The sequence below is a fragment of the Hemicordylus capensis genome, chromosome 1 (assembly GCF_027244095.1).
Source record: "Hemicordylus capensis ecotype Gifberg chromosome 1, rHemCap1.1.pri, whole genome shotgun sequence".
In the NCBI taxonomy this organism is placed as follows: domain Eukaryota; kingdom Metazoa; phylum Chordata; class Lepidosauria; order Squamata; family Cordylidae; genus Hemicordylus; species Hemicordylus capensis.
This window is the reverse complement of record NC_069657.1, coordinates 375,044,336-375,071,276: the sequence shown is the minus strand read 5'-3', so window position 1 is coordinate 375,071,276 and position 26,941 is coordinate 375,044,336. Positions and strand designations below refer to the sequence as shown.

Genomic DNA, 26,941 nt, shown 5'->3' with positions numbered 1-26,941 from the left:
AATACTAACATAGAAAGTTGTTGCTGAAGCATTTTAATGGCTTGAATAATCTTCTTCTTATCCTTGGCCCATAGTAGTTCTCTTTCTTTTTTGGAAATCTCCATCAATAATGCCTCTTTTTTCAATCCTCTTTGTTTTTTAAAATATGCATTTTGTTGTATAAAGAAACCTCTCATAACCGCTTTTCCTGCGTCCCAAACTATTTTATTATCCTTTCCTTGGTTTAAATTCAATTCAAAATAGTCCTTTAACTTCCTTTTAGCTTTCTCCACAACCTCTGGTTTTTTCAACAAGTATTCATTCAGTCTCCAACGAAAGGAAACCGTTCCTTTCTTCTTCCATGTAAAACAAATTGCATTATGATCTGAGAAGGTTCTGGGCAAGATGTCCATTCTTTTTATACATGGCGTAATAGATTTAGGTGTCCAGACCATATCTATCTTTGAGTGAGATTTATATCTTTCAGAGAAGTAAGTATATTCCTTTGCATTTGAGTTTTTGATTCTCCACAAGTCATAAAGATCCATATGATCAGCCAAATCAAAAAAAGCTTTAGGAAGCTTGCCTTGTAGGTTCCTTCCAGGTATATCAGATTTTCTATCCAAGGACGTAGAAACAACTCCATTAAAATCTCCCAGTATAATCAAGTTAACATTCGATAACTCAGCCATCTTCTGTTCTAAATAATTATAGAATTCTACTTTCTTTTCATTGGGTGCATAAATTCCAATTATCACCATTTTGATTCCAGAAACTAAAATTTCCAAAGCTAGCAACCTGCCTTCTTCATCTTTAAAAATCAACTTGGGTTCAAATTGTTGTTTGACATAAAACACTACCCCTCTTTTTCTTTTCTTATGAGAAGAAACAAATTCTTGTTCTAGGGCCGGCGTCTTGTTTAAATGACTACTGGAGAGCTAAAGGACAGAAAATTGCTCTCAGCTCTTAAAGTTTGTGATTATACATAATGACATAATCTCAGATATACAGTCCATCTATAAGTGAGTCATTTTTACTCTCAGGGCAAAGTCAGAATATAATGTCCTTTACTGTTGTTTATTCTAACTTTACACCTTGCCATACTTTCTATGGGCCAGATGTCAGCCACACCTAAACTGTTGGATTCAGACTAGCCTCAGTCTATTCCAATAAATCTCATTCTATTTTTTCAAGTTCATTCCAGCATGACAGTCATTTATGGTGCTTATGGAATCTCTTTCCTGCTCTCATTCTTCACTGGCTGCATTTGCACGTAACACAAAACTGTAGTTAAACGGGGCAGAGGTTTGAAATCATGAATGTCCGAATAAGCGACCTGAGGTTTGCCTCACCAAACTCCAAATTGAACTTACAGTTTGTGGTTAGTTTTGCTGCCCCAACCTGAGGTTTGAGGGTGGCAGCATTATGCCAGAATGTGGATGGCACCATAACCGCAGTTTCATTCAGTTTCTGGAACCGTAATCATAAATACAGTGGTGCAGACCTATCCGAGATTGTGCCCGCTCCATACCCACAGTGCTTCTCACTGGGTGACTCTCTGAGCACTTGCCCTACCCCCTGTCCTCAATCCAACAAAGTAGCTGCCCAGCAACAGAGATTCTACCGCATCCCATCCCAAGCTTCAAAGCCTGTCAAATGGCAAAGCCTGTCAAACTGTCACAGGGGCATGCCTATTCCCACTCTATCCCTTGTTCCCTCTCTCCTGACAATAAGGAGACAAAGCAGACAGGATGGCAAGATGGGCACTATGTGCTTTGTTCTCTGAAAATTAAGTGACAAAGATGTATGCGCACATGCTCTTGAAGTGGCAAAACAACCCCATTAGAGCACTAGGATGGCAACATATGACAGGCCAGCAATACCCAGGGTTGAGTTTAAAAGACAGCCCCACCCAGGAATTCTTGAATAGCTCAGGTCTATTTGGGGGGAGGGGGCCTCTGCATGTATGCATCTGGCCCAATCTGTCATTTGCGTACGAAACTGGCCCGAGCTGTCATTTGGGGCTTGGAGGAGCCCCCATCACCACCACCCCGCCGCTGCTGCATCCACCTCTACCTCTACCTCCACCTCCACCTCTAAAGGTATGAAGGCCTATGGAGGCCACACTCTTTAGCTTCCATCCACCCTTGCCACCTTTACCATCAGGATTAGGGATGCCCTTTACTTTTAAATGGGAATCCTCAAGGATTCCCCCTTACAAGTATACCTGAGCCGGCCTGCGAACCAGCTCGGCCTGGTTCGATGGCTGAACTGGACCGGGCCCGGTTTGGCTGAGCCTGAAGCTGAGCTGCACTGGGTCTGTTCAAACCCCTACATATGACCTTCACATTGTTTGTTCATTATTTTTAAGGGAGAATTTTGCAAACAAAAAAAGTATGAAGTGTAACAAGAAAACCCTTTAAACTCTCCACAGCACTTGAGACTTGTTAAGTCATTGTGGCATTAATCCTTTGCAGAGTACTGTGAGAAGATGTTATCGTTATTATACACCTTATACCAACGGTGCTGATCAGAAAGGTGATATCATATGTGTGCTATCAAGAGCAAAAAAACTTTTGAAATGGAATCTTTCTGGCCATTTTCTAACGGGTGATATCCATTACAGTTACCCCATGGAGGCCACTTAATTCTAAACTGTAATTAGTCACTCTCTTTGGTGGCTCTTACTATGTTGTGCTTGGGAGCAATGACTCACCATGTGGTTAATTTAGTTACACCAAAGCAGACCTTTCTTGCGGCTGGGCTTGTGCAGTAGTCCAGCAGACATCTCAAACCAGCAAGGCCTCTAGTGGGTCTTGTCAGAGAGAGTTCTGCAGTCCCAGCGAGGTGCCTCCAACTGTATGGAAGCTCCCTGCTGTGACTATGGAATTCTGTCAGAGATCTGACATCTCTGTTAAATCCCCGCTGCTCCCTTCTTTCTGCCTTGCCCTCTCCTCCTCCCCTCTTTTACCTGTGACTGACTAGATAGAACAGTAGAGGGGCTTCTTGAGGTCCTCTTCAGTCCAGAGGAAGCACTACAGCAGCCACCTCCCCTTCCACCAGTTGTACTCTCCTCATATTCTTTTCTAGGTTCTTGAGTTGTAATTGAATTGTAAGCTTGAATTGAATGGTAATTGTAAGCTTGAATCTTGAATTGTAAAGCACATAGAAGAACAGGCCCTGCTGGGAGAGAACCAGCATGGCTTCTGCAAAGGGAAATCTTGCCTCACACACATTTTGGAGTTCTTTGAGAGGGTCAACAAGTGTATGGATCAAGGTGATCCCGTTGACATAGTATATCTGGACTTCCAAAAAGCTTTCGACAAAGATCCTCATCAAAGACTCCTGAGAAAACATAGCAGTCATGGAATAAGGGGACAAGTACATGTGTGGATTGCTAACTGGTTGAAGGACAGGAAACAGAGGGTAGGGATAAATGGAGAATTTTCACAATGGAGGGAAGTAAGAAGTGGTGTCCCCCAGAGATCTGTACTGGGACTGGTGCTTTTTAATTTATTCATAAGTGATCTAGAAGCAGGAGTAAGCATGGAGGTGGCCAAATTTGCAGATGATACCAAACTCTTTCGGGTAGTGAAATCCAAAATGGATTGTGAGGAGCTCCAAAAGGATCTCTCCAAACTGGGTGAGTGGCGACAAAATGGCAAATGTGGTTCAATATTGGCAAGTGTAAAGTGATGCACATTGGGACAAAAAAACGCAACTTCAAGTATATGTTGATGGGATCTGAGCTGTTGGTGACTGACCAGGAGAGGGATCTTAGGGTCGTGGTGGACAGCTCGTTGAAAGTGTCAACTCAATGTGTGGCATCTCAAAGCATTTACTTGTGTGTGTGTGAGAGAGAAGAAAAATACCTCTTCTATTGGAATATTAGAAGCAGAGGATTGCACACACAGCACCATTTCTGAAGCTATAACCTAGGGTTGCCAACTGTCCCGCATTGCATGGGATGTCCCTACTGCCTGCGGGGGAAATGCTTGCAGGACTCAATTTCTCCCACTTTTTGACTTATTTGACTTCTACTTTTTTAACTTTTAAAGCTACCACTGTGCGGAAGCAGCAGAGTGGGATGATGACGAGAGCTCTGCCCCCCTCCCAAACTATGGCAGGTGAGGTGAGGGGTTGGGCAATGGAGGCAGGCGGGAGAGACAGTTGCACTGGAGGCAGGCGGGAGAGAAGGCAGAGAAAGAGCTCCTCACCCAGACTCACCTTCCTCCTAAATCTCAGGCCAATTTCAGCCCCATCTGCCTCATTTGGGAGGAAGGTGGGTCTGGGTGAGGAGCTCTTTCTCTGCCTTCTCTCCCGCCTGCCTCCAGCATGCCAGCCCTGGTTTCACCTGTCATAGTTTGGGAGGCATGCAGAGCTCTTGCAGAGCTGTCTCTACTCTGCCAATGCACAGCAGCCACCACCCGCCACCACCAAGTAAGTGTGCCCAGCAGCAGCTGGCTCCAGAGGGCCTGGCTGCACCCTTGCCACCAAGTCCCACCCCTAGGTGCCCCCCCCCCAGTGTCCTGATTTTGGCCAACACAATGTTGGCAACCCTACTACAACCCCACCCTGCTCCCACTGCCCAGGATGCTCTACAGAAAACATGTGCTTGGGAGAACAGAACAAGTCCCCTTCCCTCCCACCCAGCCCCGCTGGCTATCATGGAAAAGGCAACACACACCTATGTACAATATCCCCTCTCTAGACCAATCTGCTTGATGCATGCAGCGATCAAAAGGCAAAGCTCCCTGCCTTGTAGCAACAACAACAACAAATATTTATATATGCTTTTCAACTAAAGTTTCCAAAGTGGTTTACATAGAGAAATAAGAAATAAATAAGATGGATCCCTGTCCCCAAAGGGCTCACAATCCCTTTTGTGATTGTGAAAATAAAGGAAACATGATAAACACCAGCAACAGCCACTGGTGTGGTGAACACCCTGGTTGAATTGGGACCAGCACTGAGAGCCCAAAGGGCTAAGCTTAGGCCTGTATCTGGAATTGTCATTTTGCAAGAAACTGGAGTGTGAGCTTTGGCTCTGCTGAGCCAAAGTAACTGAATTGAATTGTTTATTCTATATTCAAGGCTTGACAAGAGGGGAAAAGACTCTCCCCTCCCTGCTCTGAAACTTGTTTATGCATTGTGCTATGCCAAGGGTAATCATGGGACCCAGCTTGAAAATTGCAAATGTTGAGAGTAATCATATTTAGAAGGTCTAAGGAAGGAACACATAGATATCAGTACCTACATATTTTAGGGGTACAGTACATTATATACACACATTTAATTGCTGAAACTCTTAGCATGTTATCTTTTAACACTTTCCTTGGGACCAAAAAGGCGCCAAGTCTGCTTCAGGCTGACCACAAACCTGTCAATCTGGGCAGAGACAGGAATGTTTTGAGAACATCAAAAGGGAAACAGCACTATCTGATTCAGTAAACAAGCGCTGGATATCTCACACACACACACACACACACACACACACACACAGAGAGCAAAAATGGCAGACTTCTTGACCAAATATGGTAAGAGAGTTCCGGGGGAACTGGAGTTGCTGATATTAAACTGGAGACACAGAGCGAAATGATATGACAGTTCTGATATGAGACATGGATAATGGGCCTGGGGAAAGGTATAAAAAGGGCACACACGCACACACACACACACACACACACACACACACTGGACAGGGAGGAAGAGACGAAGTAGGGGGGGTCTCTCCACTCAACCTGCCCACCAGCACTTGGTAAGGGAGAACAAGGGAAGGCATGCTCTCATTCCATGGGAGGAGCAGCATGTAGCTCCTATCCTGTGAAGGCAACTTGTGCTTAACAGGTTGCTGAAGTTGCTCTGATCTCTAAGATCAGAGGGTCTTCCATTTCTGCATATTCAGTTACTCTGCCAAGCCACCTGGACAGGTGGAAGCCTCTCTGCACATTCAAGATCTCCATTTCTGAGTTTCGCAGCCGAATGTTGGCCTGCAGGTTCCAATAAATATATTTGCAGATATTGCCTTCGGCCCAGCATCTTCTAAACTAACATCCCTGCCCAACTCCCCCCCCCATGCCCTATGGATCTCTTTCTCTCTTGCTTCTGCTTCCCAGAAAAGTCTCTGTCTCTTCCTTAGCCTGTGCCTGTCAGCTTTCAGTTAGTCAGCTTACCCACTTCAGCCCGCTCTCCCCTGTCCTTCCTCCCCTTTCTCTGTTCTCATCTCATTCACTCTGGACTGTTGGCTCGAGGCCAGAATGGGCACCTCCTCCCTTCTCTGCTCTTTCCTCTTCACCTATCCCCCCTCCTTTTTCTCACACCTGGGTCTTTGCTCTCTTTTCTCCTTCTCTGCACTTAAAACCGAAACTGTAATGTTATGTCTTAGCAAAAGCACAGCTGCGAGATAACACACACACAGAGTTCATTGCTAGTGAAAGAAATGATTTTAACTGCTCTTCATTGCTAGCGAGAGAAAATGATTTTAACTGCTACTGAAAACACTACACTATGTTGGGGAAGAAAAAATTGATTGATTTGCTTGTGTGCTTAATTGCTTAAATGTAACCATTTGCCTTAATAAAATGTATGAAATTACAGTTGTGTGTGACGTCTCTTCTCCTCCTCACTCCCAATTTGCTCCATGACCTCAGAGCCGAACCAGGAGTATCCTCTGTTGGCTAAGTTGGGAGTAGCTGTGTGCTCCCTCTCTCCCTCAATATTTATAATGGATTAAAAATGTGGAGCCATAAAAATGCAACCATTTCAACTGCAGTGACTATTTTAGATGATATGATAGACACTATGCTTGTAGAAGAAAACAATATAAAGAAACAAAAAAACCATGATGTGTGTTTTGTAGAAAATCAATATGATTAATCTTTACAACTGAACTTTCTTCATGTTTTAGGATCCTCCATGAGCTCTCTTTTGTATTCTCTGTTGAGCTTCACATAATTCAGGAAGGTATTGGTGTATACTATTCTTTGCATTTATTTGTTGGACAAATTTAGCATGTTGTTAAGATCAGGCATAATTTTAAGATTTTAAAATATATAGTGTTTTGAACTTCAGACAATTTCATGAAGTATTACTCAAATGAGATAATATCCAAGAAGATTAAATGATTTTATTGTCTAACATGCAAAAGGATAACTCACATATAATAGGTGCTGTTTCCTTAGGGTCTCCTTAGGGTGAGATCATTCATCATTCAGATTTATGATACTTGGACATTAAACCAATTAGGTTAAAAGACCATTGTTTTCATCCAGATTCAGGTGAGGAGGATTAAAGGTCTCTTTCTCTCTTACCCAGAGAGGGCATTTTCCCCACTGCCAGTAGGATCAGCAAAGAGAAGGCAAAAGAGCAAAGAGAAGGCAAAAGAGGAGCCAGTGTTTTCATTAGCTCTCAGACTGAGACAGCCCTACTAAGCTATTCCCTATACAATTATTCTAAATAGGCTGTACTAGCTGTTCTCTGTTTACATGATCAGCATGGCTTCTAGTTCATCTAATAACACAGACTAAGTCATTCTTCTAGAGTTACATACACCAAAAGCAAATCTAACAATATTAACCTGGCTTGCTGCTTGCATGCATAGTAAACCCGTGATGCTGTTGAAGCACAACATATAGCAATGGAGTATAGGGAGATAGTGCCCCAGCTGTTGTAGACATTAAGCCTTGCAATAGACTCCATATTTTAACTTTCTTCCCAATTTAGTCTCACTTAAACGTTCTTCAAAGGCTGCATCCATTTCCCGGTTGTGTTCTTCACTGAAAAGGTACTTCCAGTCACTAACTCCACCTGAACAGAGCATATATGTTACCATTCATAATATAAGTACATTGTAGCTAATATACTCTCATAATAATATCAGGCAATTGATTTGGATCAATCAATTTTACAAGTCTGGTTGTGGTTCCAGATTCATTCTCTTATGCAAAAAGTTGATTTTTTTTAAGCCCCGGACATAAATCGGGCTGTGCTTTAATGCACAATAAAAAACCTGAATTGTGTGTGAAGTGCTCCTCCCCAGAACATTGATGGAGTAGCCAGTGAGTGACAGCACAGCAGCAGACCTAACCACCAGTGGCTAAGCTGTGGGCAGGGACACAGGTGGAGAGAGGTTCAGGGCTAGCAATTACAATCTGGGGCGGGGGGTCTTTTGAGCTCCTCTGAAAGGGCTACTCCATTCATCTAAATGGATGTCATACCTTATCTATGGACACAGGAATATGCTGATACTTGGACAAGATTTCCCTCTGCGTGGCAGGGTGCATGTGGGGCTCCAATCAGGATTCTTGCCTGACCATTAGCACACACAAGCAGGTCTGTAAGCTACGACATTCTTAATGTAGATTGCCAGTTCATAGATCTACAACATTATTAGGTGGGGCAAAGATTGACTGTACATGTTGTCATATATTTATTTATTTGGGAACATAGGAAGCTGCCTTTTACTGAGTCAGACCATTGGTCCATCTAGCTCAGTATTGTCTACACAGACTGGCAGCGGCTTCTCCAGGGTTGCAGGCAGTCAGGAGTCTCTCTCAGCCCTATCTGGAGATGCCAGAGAGGGAACTTGGAACCTTCTGCATGCAAGCATGCAGGTGCTCCTACCAGAGAGGCCCCATCCCCAAAGGGGAATATCTTACAGTGCTCACACATGTAAAAGCGATTCACATGGGCAGCCAAGCCCAGGCTTGGACAACTCAGCCTGGGCTTAGCTGTGCATGTGCACCACTGGAATAAATTCCAATCCTGGTACTGCCTTGCCCCCAATCCCTGGCATTTACCCCAGGCTTTAACCTGGGTTTAAGGGCACAACCACATCCTTAACCCCAGGCTTGGGGTCATGTGTGTGAGAGGGCTGCAGGCAGCAAGAGTGTCTGGTTGAGGGAGGATCCTTCAAGAGTGTCTGGTTGAGGGAGCACTGGGCTCTGGTGCAGAGCATTGAGGGATACCAGAGGACTTCCTCCTCCGGCATAGGTGTAACTATAGGGGGCAGGGGGGCACGTGCCTCGGGCGCCACTTGGCAGGGGGCGCCAAAAAGTGCCCCCACCGATATGCCGGAAATTTTTTTTTAATTATTTTAATTTAATTTTTATTTTTTTGCAGAGCAGTCCCCCTCCCCCGGTCCCGGCGCAACCCCCACACACACACCATTGGCATTGCTCATCCAGCACTGGGCGCCGCGGCATCTTCGTAGTCCAAGTCTCTGACTCTCACTCCCCGGCGCACCCCGCCAGCAGTTGCGCATGCGTCGAGAGGAGGACATGCACCAGAGCAAACTTCCTGAACAACTCCCTCTTCTGAACAACTTCCTGAACACCCGAACCAGTTCCCCTTTTTGCTCATTCAAGTCCTTCCTCCCCTATAATCTAACCACGTTTTGACTGAAAAGGTTCAGGGAGGGGGAGATGGGGGGATGTGGAACCTTGGGTTCCACATCCCCCCATCTCTCCCTTCCTGGACTTTTTCACTATGTAATGCAAGCTAATTTAATTATATGTCATCATCAAAATGGATTAGCTGTTTCAGCCCATCAGGAAAGTCTAAACCTCCACCAATTTAATTAACCAGACTGAAAATCAGATGAACAGAGAATGTTTTAATGAAAGGTGGTATATAAATTTAACAATAAGTAAAACTATCATTAGGAGCAATTAGCGATTACTTAAACATTGGTGCTGCCAAGCAATTTGTAAATAAAACTTGAAGCCCTTTGAAAATAAGCTGGAATTAATTGTAGGTTGGGCAGGGGGTGAAAGTATATACAGTACTTCTAAACATTTATTGTTAAATTTATATACCACCTTTCATTAAAAACAACCCCAAAGTGGTTTGGTTTTAGTCATGGATTTTAATTTTAATTGCTCTTTTTGTCAATGTGATGAAGATTAGTTAAATCTGAGTGGTCTTAGGCAACCAATGTTGCATCTGAAATGCCATTTCATTTTTTATTGTCATAAATACTCTCCAACCAATTTAAATAGCAAAGGTGTATATTATCGCTTTATTCAATTGCAGGGAATCTCAAAAAAGCAGGATTTGCAACTAAGGCAGTGCATATCTTCTCTAAAATGGCCCTTTTATAGTTTTTCTAACTTTGAAATCGTAACATAAAACAAAGCATAAATGCATAAATGCCCCCCCACTCCATTTGAAACCTTTTCTGGTGTAAATAGCGCGTGGTTTTGGAAAAGGGGAGTCTTTCTTTAACAGCGGGAGAATAAGGAGTCTTTAGCACTATCACCCTAGTCCCTCAAATTACTTTGGAGTCCTTGGTTTTCGTTTTGTTAAAATACAGTCACTCACAAGGGAAAGTCAGGAACAGAACCAGGGCGTGAGGGAGGGGCATCATAATCATAATATCATCATTGCATCATAATTCTGATGTTTGAGATACAAGCCAACTTCACAGGGTTGTTGTGAGGAAAAACCTAAGTATGTAGTGCATTTTGAAATTTTTTGTAATTTTTGTAATTTTTTAAATTTTTAAAATAAAAGTTTTCTGAAACATGTGTGTCAGTCAGATGTATGTTGGGGGGGCGGCGGGGGGGGCGCAATTTCAGTGCTTGCCCCGGGTGCCGTTTTCCCTAGTTACGCCTCTGTTTCCAGCTCCCTGCTCTGCCATTAACCACAGCAGCAATCCTGTGTCGGGAGAGTGGTAGAGCCTGTAGACGAAGAGCAATCATGTGCGGGGAGGCCAGCCCTCCACCATACCCACAGTTTTTGTCATGTTTATGACCTTGTAGTCTCCCATTAAAATGCAAACCAAGGCAGACCCTGCTTAGCAATGGGACAATTCATGCTCACTATCACAAGACCAGCTCTCCTCCCTTTTCATCAGCCATGCTATAATGGCAGCTGATTTTACTGTCTAATGGAAAAAAGGTACGCTCTTTGGTAAGTTACCTTTGCGGAAAAGCACGTTGCCAAATTCACCATGGGTATTGTCTGCATTTGCTTTCATGGCCTGGAAGCTGCTTCTGTCTACAACCCCTTGAATCTCTTCATCGGTTGGGTGCAACTCAAGGAATTCACTTATCTGTTTCACTACTTGGACTTTGTTCTAAAATGAGGAAAGTAAAACATGCAATGTAATTCTTAATTGCTTATTGAGAGATTTTTGAAAATCTGTAAAATATGGATTTTATGTTTTAAAAATATAGTTTCTGATTTCTGAGTGGTATCTACAGTTTGTAGACAAGAGTCATATCAAATCAGGCCAAACCTGCTCACTCAGCCTCCATATAGACATCTTACAAAATAGGAACAATATTTTCCTACATCTGTTCATTATATTCAGATCTATTGCATATAGCCAACAAAGTATCGAGACAGACTATTAAAAAAAGGAAGTATTGCAGTATTAGATTGGATCAGATGCAGTCCCTAGCAGTTTTTAAAAGAGCTCTGAAGGCTCATCTTTTTAACCAGGCCTTTTAACCTTTTAACTTTAACTTTTGTAATTTTAAATACTGTAAATTGTTTTTGTTTTTAGGCTGTTTTTTGGCATTTTAATTGATTTTAATGTTTTGTGTTTTTGTATTGTTTTATTATTGTGAACCACCCCGAGACTTTGGTTTGGGGCGGTATAGAAATGTATAAAATAAAATAAAAATAAAAATCAGTTTCAATCTGTGATGCCTGATGACATGGATAAGCTGCTTGGGGTGGTGTGGCCTACCACTTGTTCTCTGGATCCTTGCCTGACTTGGCTGCTTTTATCTAGCAGGGAAATTGTTGGGGATGGCTTAGTTAATATCATTAACTCATTGCTGATGGAGGGTAGGATGCCTCCTTGTTTGAAGGAGGCAATTATTAGACCACTTCTTAAGAAGCCTTCCCTAGATCCCTCAGCGATGGACAATTATAGGCTGGTCTCCAATCTCCCATGATTGGGTAAGGTGATTGAGAGAGTGGTGGCTAACCAGCTCCAGGCAGTTTTGGAGGAAACCGATTATTTAGACCCATTTCAAACTGGCTTTATTGCGGGCTATGGGGTTGAGTCTGCCTTTGTTGGCCTGATGGATGACCTTTACTGGGGAATCAACAGAGGGAGTGTGACTCTGTGGGTTCTTTTGGATCTCTCGGTGGTATTCAATACCATCGACCATGGTATCCTTTTGGATCGCCTGGGGGAATTGGGGATAGGAAGCACTGCTTTGCACTGGTTCCACTTCTATCTCTCGGGCAGATCCCAGATGGTGGAGCTTGGTGACAGTTCCACTTTAAAATGGGAGCTATTATATGGAGTCCCTCAGGGCTCCATTCTGTCACCAATGCTTTTTAATATTTACATGAAACCGCTGGGTGAGGTCATCGGGAGATTTGGTGCAGGGTGTTATCAGTATGCTGATGACACCCAAATCTATTTCTCCTTATTATCATCTTCATCATCAGGAAATTGCATTCACTCCCTAAATGCCTGCCTACAGGCAGTAATGGGCTGGATAAGGGTTAACAAATTGAAGCTGAATCCAAGCAAGATGGAGGTGCTCATTGTGGGGGATCGGAATTTAAGGGATGAGTTAGATCTTCCTGTGCTGGATGGGGTTACACTCCCCCAGAAGGAACAGGTACGCCGCTTGGGAATGCTCTTGGATCCAGACCTCACCATGGTGTCTTAGGTGGAGGCTATGGCCAGGAGCGCTTTCTATCAGCTTCGGCTGATTCGACGGCTGTGTCCATTCCTTGAAAAGAACGATCTCAAAACAGTGGTGCATCAGCTGGTAACCTCCAGGCTCGACTACTGCAATGCGCTCTACGTGGGGCTCCCTTTGTACGTAGTTAGGAAACTTCAGTTAGTTCAAAATGCATCAGCCAGATTGGTCTCTGGCGTAACCCAGAGAGACCATATTATGCCTTTCTTAAAACAGCTGCACTGGCTGCCGATATGTTTCTGGGTGAAATATAAAGTGCTGGTTATTACCTTTAAAGCTCTGAACGGCTTGGGTCCGGGTTACCTTAGAGAGCACCTTCTTCAGTATGATCCCCATTGCTCATTGAGGTCATCTGGAGAGGTCCATCTCCAGTTATCAACGGTACGTCTGGTGGTGACTCAGAACTGGGCATTTTCTGTAGCTGCTTCTGGTCTATGGAATGCACTCCCGGCATCTATCTGCAGTTTAGGCTCGCTGTCGGCCTTTAAGAGAGCCCTAAAAACCTATTTATTTGGCATGGCCTTCCAAGGTTTGTAAAGTGTTGTTGTTTTTAAATGTATTTGAATTGGTTTTAAATAGTTTTAATCATTTTTGAATTGTTTTTATGTAGTTTTTAGCATTGTTTGAATTGTGGATTTTGTGTCTTTTTAAAAGTTGTTGTACACCGCCTAGAGCCTCTAGATGGGGCGGTTTATAAATGTAATAAATAAACAAATAAATAATAAAAAGAAATGCCTTCCTCCAAAAGAAAAGAAAAAATACACAAATAAGAGGGAAAGATATGTTCTATTATATGCCATCATCTTAAAAATGCACATACTGTATATACATGTGCACACACACAGTGGGGGAAATCAACCCTACATTTTAGATAGATAGATAGATAGATAGATAGATAGATAGATAGATAGATAGATAGATAGATAGATAGATACACACACCCCGGTATATATATATATATATATATATATATATATATATATATATATATATATATATATACATACACTGGTATATGTGTGTGTGTGTGTGTGTGTATATATACACACACACACACACATCAATGGCTACTAGTCGGAGGGCTGTAGGCCACCTCCTGCCTCAAGGGCAGGGTGCCTCGGAGTACCAGTTGTAGGGGAGTAATGGCAGGTGAGAGGGCATGCCCTCAACTCCTGACTGTAGGCTCCCAATTGGCATCTGGTGGGCCACTGTGCGAAACAGGATACTGGACTAGATGGGCCTTAGGCCTGATCCAGCAGGGCTGTTCTTATGTTCTTATATACCAGTTGTGGGCCAAACAAATGGGCATTTTATTAGTAACATTTTTTATTATTAACTGTCATGTTGATTTCCTTCCCCCGTAGCCTGACTCAACAGCTGATAACTCCTTTTTTGAATCTTGCAGGATAAGGATATCTCCATTGACAATGCATCACAGCAAACAGGGTGGATATTGCTCAAATGTCGTGTAGAAATTGCTTTGATTCTGCCAAACAAGAGTACTGTTTTGGGGGGCCCTCTACTGGAGCAGCAGTATAGGAGAGGATTGAGAGGAATGGTGTGACTGACACAAGATCCTCTTCAGCTCTATTCTGCTGCATCTTATGATGGCAGCCCACACAAATATTCATCAGCTATTTTAATGGAGAAGATTTCCTGGATACTCCTGGAACAGAATTCGTGATCTTTGAATGAATGAGTGTTCTCCCTTCAATAGACACAATTAGTTCTACTAATTGTTCTGACATACTAGTTCTGACATACTAGTTCTGGAGCTAAGCATGGCTGATACTTCATTTCTTATCACCAAATTGTGCTGCAGACATTCCCCAAACAACTGCCAGCCAAATTCCAGTTGCAAGGAGAGGAGAGCCCCTCCCTGTTGCCCGGCCGCCAAGACACATCCCTGCTGCCTCTGTGATTGGAGTTTGGAATAGGCACGAAACCGCGGTCATAGTTGAGTCAGCATTCAGGCATAACGCTTCGGTGGTAAAACCTCAGTTGTCGGCAGCAAAACAGAGATAACCTAAGGTTCTGGTTGGAGTTTGGCGAGGCAAACCAGAATGGCCTTGGGGCCTGTAACCACAGTTTCACATGTTCTTGCATACTGCAGTTACAACCTTGGCCAGCTATGACTGTGGTTATCCTGCATGTCTGAACTCAGACTAAGGGCTTTTACTGATCATTTGGTCACAGATTATGTTCAGAAAATGATTTATTTTTCTGTTTTTGTTTTATATTGCTATTGTAAATCACCTTGTACATTCTGAAAAATACAGGATATAAAAACAAATCAATACCCTATCCTACTCTGTTCTCTGTATGAGAAGTATATACATATGTTTGATATGTAGCAAAGGTTCTCAGTCTTGGGTCCCAGATATTAGACTATAATTCCCATTATCCATGAAGGCCATTATGGTTGGAGATTGTGGGAGTTATAGTCCAAAAACAACTGGGGGACCAAGGTTTGGAATCCCTGATACATATTAAACATAATATTAAATAAATAAATAAATAAATAAATAAATAAATAAGCAAGCAAGTAAATAATAAACGTTTGAATTCCTTTGGGTGCACCAGTTGGGCTGATTTTCATGCAGCATTGTCCTGGATATTTGTATGACCCTTACCAGAATTCAGGAATACACCTTGCCAACCATGCAGTGCATCTTCCACACAGCTTTATGCCTACCTCCTTCAGCTCCTCATAAGTGATTGCCATGATATTTTCATCATCAGCATGCTTGTTCCATTCAAAAATATAGTCAATATAAGAGCCCCAGAGCACTGGGGAAAAAAATATATACATAGCAGTTACAAAAGGAAGTAGAGTTGGGGTTTAGAATATTCTTTTGCATTCTGAAAGCATTGAAATAGGATTTTTCTGCTCTGAGGACTATGTACTTCTCAAAAGCATACCAATTCAACCTTCTCCTCCCATGTTAACATGTTTCTTCACTTCAGACCTTCTCAGAGACTGTATGGGAACTGCAACCAAGACCAAAGCCCTGCCCTCTAATCAGGCATGTGTGCCTTGTTAAAATCATACAAGCATCTTTCAGCGAGGGCAGAATACACCCTAGTCTTAAGGAGGCAAGCATAAGTCCACTTCTGAAGAAGCCTGCATTAGATCCCTCAGATTTAAGCAATTGTAATGTGGTCTCTAAGCTTCCATAGTTGGGCAAGGTGATTTTCCTCCAAGGCAATCTTGGAGGAAACAGATTATCTGAATCAATTTCAAACTGCTTTTTGGGTGAGCTATGGGGTTGAGACTGCTTTGGTTGGCCTGATGGATGATCTCCAATTGGGAATGAACAGAAGGAATATGACTCTGCTGGTCTCTGGAGATTTTTTGAGAAAAAGTATTGATCTCTTGATAGCTTTTGATATCATCAACCTTCTGGATTGTCTGCGGGAGCTGGGAGTGGGAGGCACTAATTTATAGAGGTCCCATTCCTATCCCTTAGGGAGATTCCAGATGGTATAGCTTGAAGATTCCTGCTCCTGTTAATTGGAACTTTTGTCCTAAAAAGTACCAGACTGTCTCCTGTGCTTTCCAACATCTACATGAAACAGCTGGAAGAGATCATAAGGAGATTTGGTGCAGAGTGTTACCAGTATGCTGATGACACACAAATCAATTTCTCCATGTCATCTTCATGAGGGAATGGCATAACTTACCTAAATGCCTGCCTGCGTATGGTAATGGGTTGTAGGGTTGTGCTCAGAACCAGTATGGTCAGTTCAGTTCAAATTTGAACTGAATCCAAACCGACCCAGCTGGTTCAGTTCTGGCTGGACTGGGCCCAGTACGGCTCGATTGCTGAACCAGCCAAACTGGTTCACAGACTGGTTGGGGCAATGCTTGTAAAAGGGGATCCCCCTTTAGTAGCAAAGGGGGATTCCCAAAGGGTGGGGATGGGGTGAGAGGGTAACTTTCTTTCTCACCGGTGGTGGGACGGTGGGGGCAGGGTTTCCCTAAATCTTCTGCTGGCTTCCCTAATAGCAGCCCGGCTGGATGCAGCCTGGTTTGGTAAATGCAGAGCATGTATATTCTCTGGTAGCAAATGAGAGTGGATTCAGGGTTTGTCACTGAAAATCTCATTTGCTACCAGAGAATCTACACTCACAACACCTCAGAAACAAGAAGACCCAGTACCCCATGGGTTAGCAACCCATGGGGGTGTTTGGCACCCTCTGTGCACTACACCACCACTCACTCTGGGCAACCCTAGCAACCCCCAAGTGCAGTTATGGGGCTGCTAAAACCTCCATTCTTCCTTGTGGAGAAAAACCTTAAAGACACATAAACAACAAAAATCACTTTAAAATCAGCCCTTTGCCCAATTCCTTTCAAATAATTCTGGTAGCTTTCTTGCCCCCCTTGGGCACTACTACCCACCACACTCCACTCTAGGCCACCCCTTTCCCCTTGACGTGAAACGATACATCTGCTGAAACCTTCATTCTTCCTTATGGAGAAAAAAGATGCGTAAACTTCAAAAATCACTTTAAAATCAGCACTTTGCCCAGTTCCTTTCAAATAATTCTGGTAGCTTCCTTGCCCCTCTTGGGAACTACGACCCTCCACACTCTGCTCTAGGCCACCCCTTTTCCCTCAACGTGAAGCGATACATTTGCTGGAATCCTCATTATTCCCTATGAGGAATTAAAAAATAATTTTAAAATTCACCAATAATTGGCGGAGTGTCTGATTGCCTTGGGGTTTGGTGGGTGGTAGGCACCCCTGGTGCCTACCACCCACCCCATGTTTGTGCCTCTAGGTGATCCACAATAGGGTATTATGGGCTGGTTTGAGTCCCATTATACCCTAAGAGAAAAATAATTAAAAATATTTCAAATATTCATAAAAAATTGTAGGAGTGTACGATTGCTTCAGGATTTCAGTGGTAGTTGGCACCCATGGGTGCTCCACAATAGGAAATAATAAGCTGGTTTGAGTCACATTATACCCTATGAAGAAAAATACATATATTTCAAAAATTCATAAAAAATCGTAAGAGTGTCCGATTGCTTTGGGGGTTGGGTGGTAGGTACCCATGGGTGCCAACCACCACCTTACCCATTTTTGGAGGTTCAAACTAGTTTGAACCAGTTCTAACCAGTTCGAATTGACCATCCCAGTTTGGTTTGAATTCGAACCTGCAGCTCAAACCTGATGGCTGGTTTGGTTCAAATTTGAACCACTGAACCAAACCTGTTTGAATTTGAACCAGTTTGCATTCAAACTGTTTGCACAGCTCTAGCATGCAGTGGGCCTCCCTGCAGGCATGGCCATTAGAATAGATCGCCCAGTGCTCTTTTCACAATCTGATAGAGAGCCTTTTTGCCCCAATCTCACTTTGGTTTTTGACTCAAGGCCTTCAAAGCAGCTCGTTGATGTCTTGTATTGTGGCCTTTGCAAAAACCTGCCTACTCTAAATAAAATCATTTTATTTACTCTGCCCAATTTTATCGCTTATATAAAAGATATCGAGTATATTGTTTTAAGAAACAACCAAAAGATTAATAGGGCAATAGCTTGACAGCAACTGCCTACCTATTACCTTTTTTGTAAATTGGATAAATAATGCTCTGCATCCCATTTGAAGGGATAATACATGTGTTATCAATATCAATATCAGAAAAGTCTCACTAGCATGGGAGACCACAAGTTTAAATACCTCATGGGTATTATTGAATACCTCATATTCTCCCCATGGGCTATCCTATGACTCAAAGAGGTGATTAGCTGCTTACACTCAGTTTCAGAGACTGTGGGCCACGTTGGAAGCAAATCTCATTTGAAAGATGGATATTCTGTGAACATGCATTATAGACAAAATCAATAAGGTGATGGCTTTGACCAAGCTGCATTGATTCGAGCACTCAGTTAACCCTGTGGCAACGCAATGCCATTTTGTGTGCAGGATCAAGCCCAATGATAGATACCTATGGATCAAGCTAAATTTATTTAGTTAGAAAATAAACTTACTTTGTCCATTCATAAAAGCTGTGAAGTAATCATCCCAGGTCTTGAAAGAGGGATACGCATTCCAATTATTACAAAAATGATAAAAAGATGTAGCCACATCTTTTGGATTACGAAGCAGCAGTAGTATCTAACAATAAAGAATATATTTGTAATATATTTCTAGACCTGATGATGGCAAAACTGGTGTTGTAAAAAAGCTTTATTTAGTGTCACCCAATAGAAATAGGAGTTTAGGGGCAGGAGAGCCTGTGTGATGTAGTGGTTAGTAGTAATGGTAAAGTTTGCCATTGAGTCAGTTTCAACTCCTGGTGGCCACAGAGCCCTGTGGTTGTCTTTGGTAGAGTACAGGAGGGGTTTACCATTGCCTCCTTTCATGCAGTATGAGATGATGCCTTTCAGTATCTCCCTAAAGGTTAGTAGTAGGCCTGTGCAAATAGCCTAAGCCAAATAATCCGCACAGTTCCACTGATACTGCACAGAGATGACTATTCCCAGTGAATACTTCCATGCAATGCTAGACTATTCCGCACACTGGTGGACCTCCTTTAAGAGAAACAGTGCCTTGCCAACTTCCAGGCCCATAGAGCTCCATTAGGAAAGGACTCTGCATCCCAAGACACCCTGTGTGCCCTCCCAGATGTTGCTGGGACTTAGAACATAAGAACATAAAACAGCCCTGCTGGATCAGGCTCAAGGCCCATCTAGTCCAGCATCGTGTTTCACACAGTGGTTCACCAGATGCCACTGGAAGCCACAGGCAGGAGTTGAGGGTTTGCCCTCTCTCCTGTCATTACTCCCCTGCAACTGGAACTCAGAGGCATCCTGCCTTTGAGGCTAGAGGTGGCCTTTAGCCCTCCAACTAGTAGCCGATGATAGACTTCTCCTCCATGAAGTTATCCAAAACCTTTCCTAAAGCCATCTAGTTTGTTGGCTGTCACCACATCTTCCCCTGCATTGAGCAGGGCTCAATGCAGGGAAGAGTCCAGCACTGCATGGAGGTGGAGTGGTGGGAATAGCCAACTCTGTGCAGTGCCGGCCACAGTGTGAGGATTGGGGCCCTCATATAAGCAAACCCTGTGAGGGCAGTTTCTGTGGACCCTGAGGAAGCAGGCCTGGGTGAAGTAGGCCTGGGTAGGTGAGAGAGGAAAGGGTTAATCCCTTTGCAGATGACTTGCGCAAGGAACAGGAAGAGAGAGGGGTGTGGGGTATAAATAGGAGTAGAGCCATTTTAGCCTCCTCTTTAGTGTGGGGGCTATATAAGCCCCTGATAATAGAGTTTTTCTGGACCAGAAGATCACCCAGACAGACCCTGGGACAGCTGCCACAGCATAGAAGTCAGACACAGTAGGGGTGGGGCCAACTCTAGCCAGGTGACTGGACTTGGCTCTAACCCCTTCCCAGGTCGGCACCTGCTTGGGCTATGCCTGCCAAGAGAACCAAATGCCCAGGTTGGGGGCAGCTGCAAGCAGCAAGGGGATCTTACACCTCCCCCACACCTTGGCCATCTGCATGAAACCTCAATACAGGACTACAGCATTGGACATGTATATAGTTGTAATTTGCCCTGAGCCAATTTCCAGTTTATTCTGGTGTCTGTTGCGGGGTTGATAGGAAGTGCAAGTATGTTCTACTTTCTGTTCCTCCAGAAGAACTTGTTGAATCTCCTCTTGAGAAATGTGCAAGCTCTAGAGTAGGGACAGCGTGTGTGTGTGCGTGTGTGTGTGTGTGTGTGTGTGTGTGTGTGTGTGTGTATGAAAGTTCTATTTCAGATGAGATAGCAAGACAGGAAAACAGGAAATGTATGACACACATATTTCATATTTAATCTGCATCTGAAGCTGCTGCTAGAAGCCTACATGTGCACATCTCTCCTCCTCCCCCAAACCCCTGGTTGTTATAGCCACACTTTCCACAATACTGTCAAAAAGAAAAAATACTCTCAAAAGTTCAAGGTATTTAACCTTGAAAAATGTTCAAGGTATTTAACCTTGGAGTGATTAGTAGAATTTGTTAGAGGGACTATAAGACACTAGAATACTCACTCACCTTGACTTTCTTGCTGAAAATGGATGCAGGAAGCTTTTCAGGACGAAGGTGTGTAAATATAACTCTTCTAGAAGGCAGCCTTTTCATTCTCTTTTATAAAATAAATGGGAGAGAGAGGAGAGGAGAATCAATCAGCTTAACTGAACTTCAGCATCATTATTCTGTTCAATAACAGGCCTTTGTTGATATATCTGTGGTAGCCACTGGTTTACAGATGTTTTTCTCTCTACAGGAAATGTTCTAGAGCAATGTAGACGACTGGGAATCCCTGTTAGAGGGAACACTGGTGCTGTACCCCATTTAGCCCTGAATCTGTTGTTGGAGCTTGCTGTGTTCATCCCCTAAGTCCAGACAAAACCCACATCAAAGTAAAAGGGAGGCAAGCACATCCCCACTATTCAGCCCTGAACCCATTGTAGGGGCTGGATGAGGAGATTCTGAGGATGGCGGCTTGGCTCCATTATATTTACTGACTGAATGCAAGAACTCTAGTCTGAGCATGCCCAGTACTTCCTTAAAGCCTCCTCATCTGGAAGTCTCCACATACAACGTCAGGAAGTCTGGGACTCTATGGCTACATTCACACATAACACAAAACTGGAGTTGAAGGAGCCTCCAGTTTCCATTTGTGCATGTCCAAATGTGGGCAACTGCAGTTCCAGCAGAAAATGGACCCACGGTTTCCTTCCCCAGACTCTGATTTGTACTTTTGGTTTGTAGTGAGTTTTGCCACCTGGACCTCCACTTTAGTGGTGTCAGCGTTTTGTCCCAACACGACACTGTAGTCTGTTTGTTTTGCAACCGAAGTTGAAGGAGGAAGCTCCTCCTTTGCTCCAGCTGCTATTGGCTGCTGGGACTGTCCTTCAGTCAAGAAGGCAGCCAGTTCCCCCTCCTCTCTGCAGTCTCACTGACTGCAGAGGGAGCTCTCTGTGATGTCTGTATTCAGACAGGTAAGCAGGGGGAGGGGGGAACAGAACCACAAGTCCATTGAACCTGCAGTTCTGCATTATGTGCAAATGCAACCTATATGAAGAACTCTCTGGATATGATGTTGACCTCCCCAAGATACCCTTGCCTTCTGGGTTCCTTTATGGGACTTTGAGGAGTTCTGGCAGTATGTGCTGATGCTATCCCAGTCTCTTAAGGGTATCTTCATCCAATAGGTGAGAAACTAAGTTGGGGAGGGAGGAAACCCCTCCCTCCTCTCTCTGCCCTAATCTTTTCCTCTGTGCGGGGCTGTGCTTGTCACATTTGATTTAAAACAAGGATTTAGACAGTTTCAGCTCTGTCCCCCTCCATTTTACACACATTCACAACTGATGACACAAGCCGCAGACTTTGGCTGAGGCAAAGGGAATTCAGTGAAAACTGTGGTGAACCGGTGAGTGGCTGGGTGCCTCAGAGTGCTGGGAAGCGGGTTAGGGCGCTCTCCTCCTCCAGCTACAGGTCTGTGCCTCTGCTAAGCCTCTTACCTGGAGACCTGAGCTCCCTCTATGTTACAACTCGACCTCCTTATCTATGACACTGCCCTTCAATCATAGCCCCATTCTGCAAAAGCCCACCCTTCCTCCCAGCTCATGACTTCCATTTCCTGGCAAAACCACCAGTTCCTAGTGGGCTGTGGTTCCCTTTTTCCTCTGATCCTCTGGTGGACTGTGGGGGTTCCACTTCCTCATCCTTCCCCTGCTGTTGTTCGGGCTGGGCATCTGGGCAGCAGTGGCATGGGCTTCTTTGCACCTGCTCAGCTCATTCTGCCACCACTCCCTCCATGTTCCTGGGTCATTGGGAGTTTGTTGGGCTTGCCCCGGTTGAGGCCTTCCATGGGCATCTGGAGTGCGGGGGCGGGGGGGTTAAGAGGAAGCAGGCCCCCCCCCCGATTCAGCCAATTCCCATTAAATTCAATGGGACATACTCCCAGGGAGGGAGATATTGGATTGCTGGCTTTGCTCTCCCCCCAGAAAAAAAATCCTGTGGACGACCCTGAGAACTTCGTTCAGTGGTGGGATTTCTCTCTCCTGCTGGAGCAAGGGTTGCTGAAAACAGTAGATAGAAATAATTCAGAGACATTTTCGGGGATCTCAGTATAGAACATCAACCTGATATTTCTCAGCATCACCAACTTCAATATATGGAAATTCTTCCAGTTCTTCATCATCTAGGCTATCAGAATCTTCAGTATTCTTTGCAGATGTGAGTACTAAATCATTTAAGATTTGGCCAACCCAGTTTGTACCTGAGAGAAAGCAGGGGTGGAGGGAGGGAGAGGGAGAGAGATAACACTTTACTTATTTTAATCACATAGCCATGATGATCAGAAAGAAACTGATGCTAATGGAACACTAAAGCAGAAATTAAATCTCTGCTAAGTTTACAAAGAGATGGCTTTGAAAATGGTAGCTTGCTTATATTTAATAGGGGAAGAGCAGCTGACCCTATTCAACCATGCGTATTGTCTTTCCAGGAGCTATTGTAGGTGTCTGCTTTGTGTTTCCTTTCAGAACAGGGATACATGTTTTCTTATCTTTTGTTGTAATTACTGCTTTGATTAAAAAAATTTGTTGTTGAAAATCCATATATAAATATTTACCATTCATGAAGGCGAACACCAATGATACCCCCACATTACTTGGGTATAGATGGCACCAATCAACATACAGAATGCCCAGATGACACCATAGCACCCATCTTACATTCTTATCCATACACAAAGGCACATGACTGCCAGGGAGAATCTACTGCAGTTCAGCTGTCAGAGCCTACCATGGCCTGTTCTCAACTCCCATAGGAAATACCACACCCAGGCGATGGTTTGAGTTAGTACTGAGAAGCTTCTACACAATTTTCACAGCACTGCATGTGGCATGTTTTACTGGTGTCTGTGTGAGAGGAACAAGTTTTTTTGCAAGATAAATCAGGAGCATTCTGATTTGGGCCACCATCACATGAGCCTCTTGCACAAGAAGAATATGCCAGAGATGAAGTGGGCCAGTTCAGGCAATATGGTCTGACTGACCCACTCATTGCATGAGGAGCAGCATGTGGGTGCACCTCTTCTCATCCACCCTGGATGACATTCTGTCACCATTTTATGGTCACATGAGGAGGTGGAATATCCAAGATGCCTCTAATTTCGTGGTTCACATATTTCACGTGAAGGGGAGGGGTCTGGAGGGTCAGAGTACTATGGGGAGCCTACTGAAGGACTTTGCCACTGAATTGCCCAATAAGCCCCATCCATGTTACTAAAACATGTGTGAAAAACCTGAACTTTGTAGTTTGCTCCACAAAGCATAACTTTGCTAGCTTATCATTATTCAACAGGTGGGAATTTAATGTAGATCTAAGTAGAAGTGCTAAGTACCTCTACGTAGTAAGTTCCTAACTTCCATACTTTCCTCATTCACTCAGACATTTGGCCAAAGGCTGCAGTATTTAAACATGTGCTTGTTATTGAGTGATACAAAGCAAACATCTCTTACTCTGACATTTTGCTGCTGTCTGTATAAGGCTAAGCGTATACTTATGTGAAATCTGTCTTGTCATTTAGCAAAAAGCAGGTCTTTAGGTTTTTTGAGGACTAGTGTGAAATTCTACTTAACTTAACCAGCTTCCTACCAGTACCATTGTAACCCCAAAATAATTATCCCCTTCTGCGTCTAACATTCCTCTTTCCAAGTGACAAATCTTTGTCTGAGCTCCCTGTTGACATGGTTCTTCCAAGGTGTTTACCCCAGAACACGTCAGTTCAGCCTTTACCCAGGACTGATAACCTTGGTGATCCAAAATGTTTCCTTCTTTCGTGCAATATTTGCCCCAGGGATTCGGAGCCCAAATACGCCCATGGATAATGAGGGGTAATAAAGTATATTTCTATAAAAGGAAGAACTGTAGTTGACTGAGCCTGGGACTCCATCCATGCATGTAAAGATCGTGCTGAGCAACTCCCCGTGGTGGCACTTTGAGAGGGGCACAGAAGGGGCAAAGTGCATTTCTGGGAGGGTGAACTGTGCCTCACATATTAAATTTTTGAAACAAGAATGGGGCAGCTGTGGGGAGGCAACTCCTTTTCTGAGGACACTTGCCCACCCTTGGGAGCCACCCTTGACTCCCTCCTCCTCTCTGACTCCCTCATTCAATTATTTAGAATTATTTTGAAGACAAAATGTTCATGGGAAACAGAAAGTACTTACCAGATTTGCAATATCCTGCTAGAAACACATCGTCCTCCCTTGCTTCAAAGGATTCAAGAGCTTTGAAGGTTTCTGGACTGCAAAGAGTAGTCGGATATATAATTCCATCATACGAAAATGTCATTTCTTCTGGTGCCAGCTTTTCACCATCAGTCGTTGCCTTATTTATCAAAGTAATAAACTTCTTTCTGTGTTTTGACATTTTTCTCTCCTGTTCACCTGCAATTCACTCTAGAAGCACTGTGGGGAGACTGATAGCTAAAGACCTCACTACCTTTTAATAAGACTTCTGGTGCTTTCCCCAGTTTTAAAAAAATGTGATATGCAAATTAACCCTTAGAAATGTGATACCAGCAGTTTAAAAAATCACGTAGAAACCTGTTCTACACATACTTTGCTTTTACACTTTTGCTTTTCTGAGTTTATTTTTGTCCCTTTTGGAAGTGTGAAATTTGTGTGTTCTGAAAGGGCAATATCCTTAAATGGTCCTACGTTCATTAAAAAAAAGAAAGAAAGAGAAAGAGAATAAAGAAGTTGTCATCAAAAAGAGCTTTAGTAAGACATATTTTTCCACATATGTTACCTGAGTCCTACTGCATAAGGGACTCAGATAACATTCCACTGGGAAATATATCCATACAAAGATCTACCAGCCAAGGTAATTAAAAATAATCTCTTCAGTTCTGAGTTGATGAGTTGTATTAGATCTAAAAATGAAGGAAACAGCCAACTCTACCTCCTTGAGCTGCCAATGCTCTGACAAAAAAGTAGTCCCTGAAAGCCACCAATACAAAGTGATAAATCTCTGAATCTGTGGCATCAGAATTAGGGATGTGCGAACCGGTTCAAATTTGAACCAGAGTGGTTCGAAGGATCAAATTCAAACTGAACCAGCCATCAGGGTGGTTCAAAGGTTCGAATTCGAACCAAACCAGCCATCAGGTTTGAGCTGCAGGTTCGAATTCAAACCAAACCAGGGGGTGATTCGATTTGAACAAGTTCTAACTAGTTCAGACATCCAAAAATTGGTAGGATGGTATCCGGCACCCAGTGGAACCTGCCACCCAAACCCCAAAGCAATTGGACTCTCGTACGATTTTTTATGAATTTTTGAAAATTATTTTTATTTTTTCTCATAGGGTATAATGGGACTCGAACCAGCCCATTATTCCTTATTGTGGAGCACCAGCTCAGATGAAGGATCATCAGACATACCATGGTTACTTGGAGAGAGGAAGGGAGACATGTAGTACCTCCCAATAATTGGTGCCCTAGGTGACCACCTAAGTCTCCCTAGTGGATGGGATAACCCTTTCTCAGCACATGCTGAAACCTTCCTTCCCATGTAACTGCAAAAATTCAGGGCAGTTCTGCGGTGGACTTGAAAAAGATCGTGAACCATGATTCCCCAATCATATTTCCATTAGCTCTAATTGGAGTAGCTGCTGACTGTCCACTTGTTGCTAATATTCCCTTCTGCCCCTCCACAGTCAGTCAGGGATCTGTCAAGTTGTGTAATTCTGATTAGGGATGTGCACAAAACCAGTTTGCCTGTTTCAGTTCGAATTCGAACCAGGTTTGAACCAGGAGGGGGTGGTTCGGTTTTGGTTTTGCTCAAACCTCCCCCTGGTTCGGTTTGAATTTGAACCAGTTCAGACACCCAAAAATTGGTAGGATGATAGCTGGCACCCAGGGGTACCTGCCACCCAAACCCCAAAGCAATCGGACTCTCGTACGATTTTTTATGAATTTTTGAAAAATATTTTTATTTTTTCTCATAGGGTATAATGGGACTCGAACCAGCCCATTATTCCTTATTGTGGAGCACCCATGGGTGCCAAAAACCATGAAAACCCCGAAGCAATCTGACACCCCTATGATTTTTTATGAATATTTGAAATATTTTTAATTATTTTTCTCATAGGCTATAATGGGACCTGAACCAGCCCATATCCCCTATTGTGGAGCACCTAGGGGCACAAAAGCGGGGTGGGTGGTAGAAAACCAGGGGTACCTACTATCCACAAAGTTCCAAGGCAATCGAACACTCCTCTGAT

At 43.5% G+C, this 26,941-nt stretch overlaps 1 protein-coding gene across 1 annotated transcript; it reads right to left on the bottom strand.

The window, feature by feature from the left end:
• Nucleotides 1–7,085: 7,085 nt before the first annotated feature.
• LOC128345298 (sulfotransferase 6B1-like) lies at nucleotides 7,086–25,145 on the bottom strand. The gene is made up of 7 exons (XM_053297087.1): nucleotides 24,885–25,145; nucleotides 22,791–22,927; nucleotides 20,695–20,784; nucleotides 18,649–18,775; nucleotides 15,346–15,440; nucleotides 10,900–11,056; nucleotides 7,086–7,785 (listed from the first exon to the last, which is right to left on the bottom strand). Exons 1-7 carry the CDS (start codon nucleotides 25,084–25,086, stop codon nucleotides 7,655–7,657), a joined length of 939 nt encoding a protein of 312 aa, XP_053153062.1. The 5' UTR covers nucleotides 25,087–25,145; the 3' UTR covers nucleotides 7,086–7,654.
• Nucleotides 25,146–26,941: the final 1,796 nt, after the last annotated feature.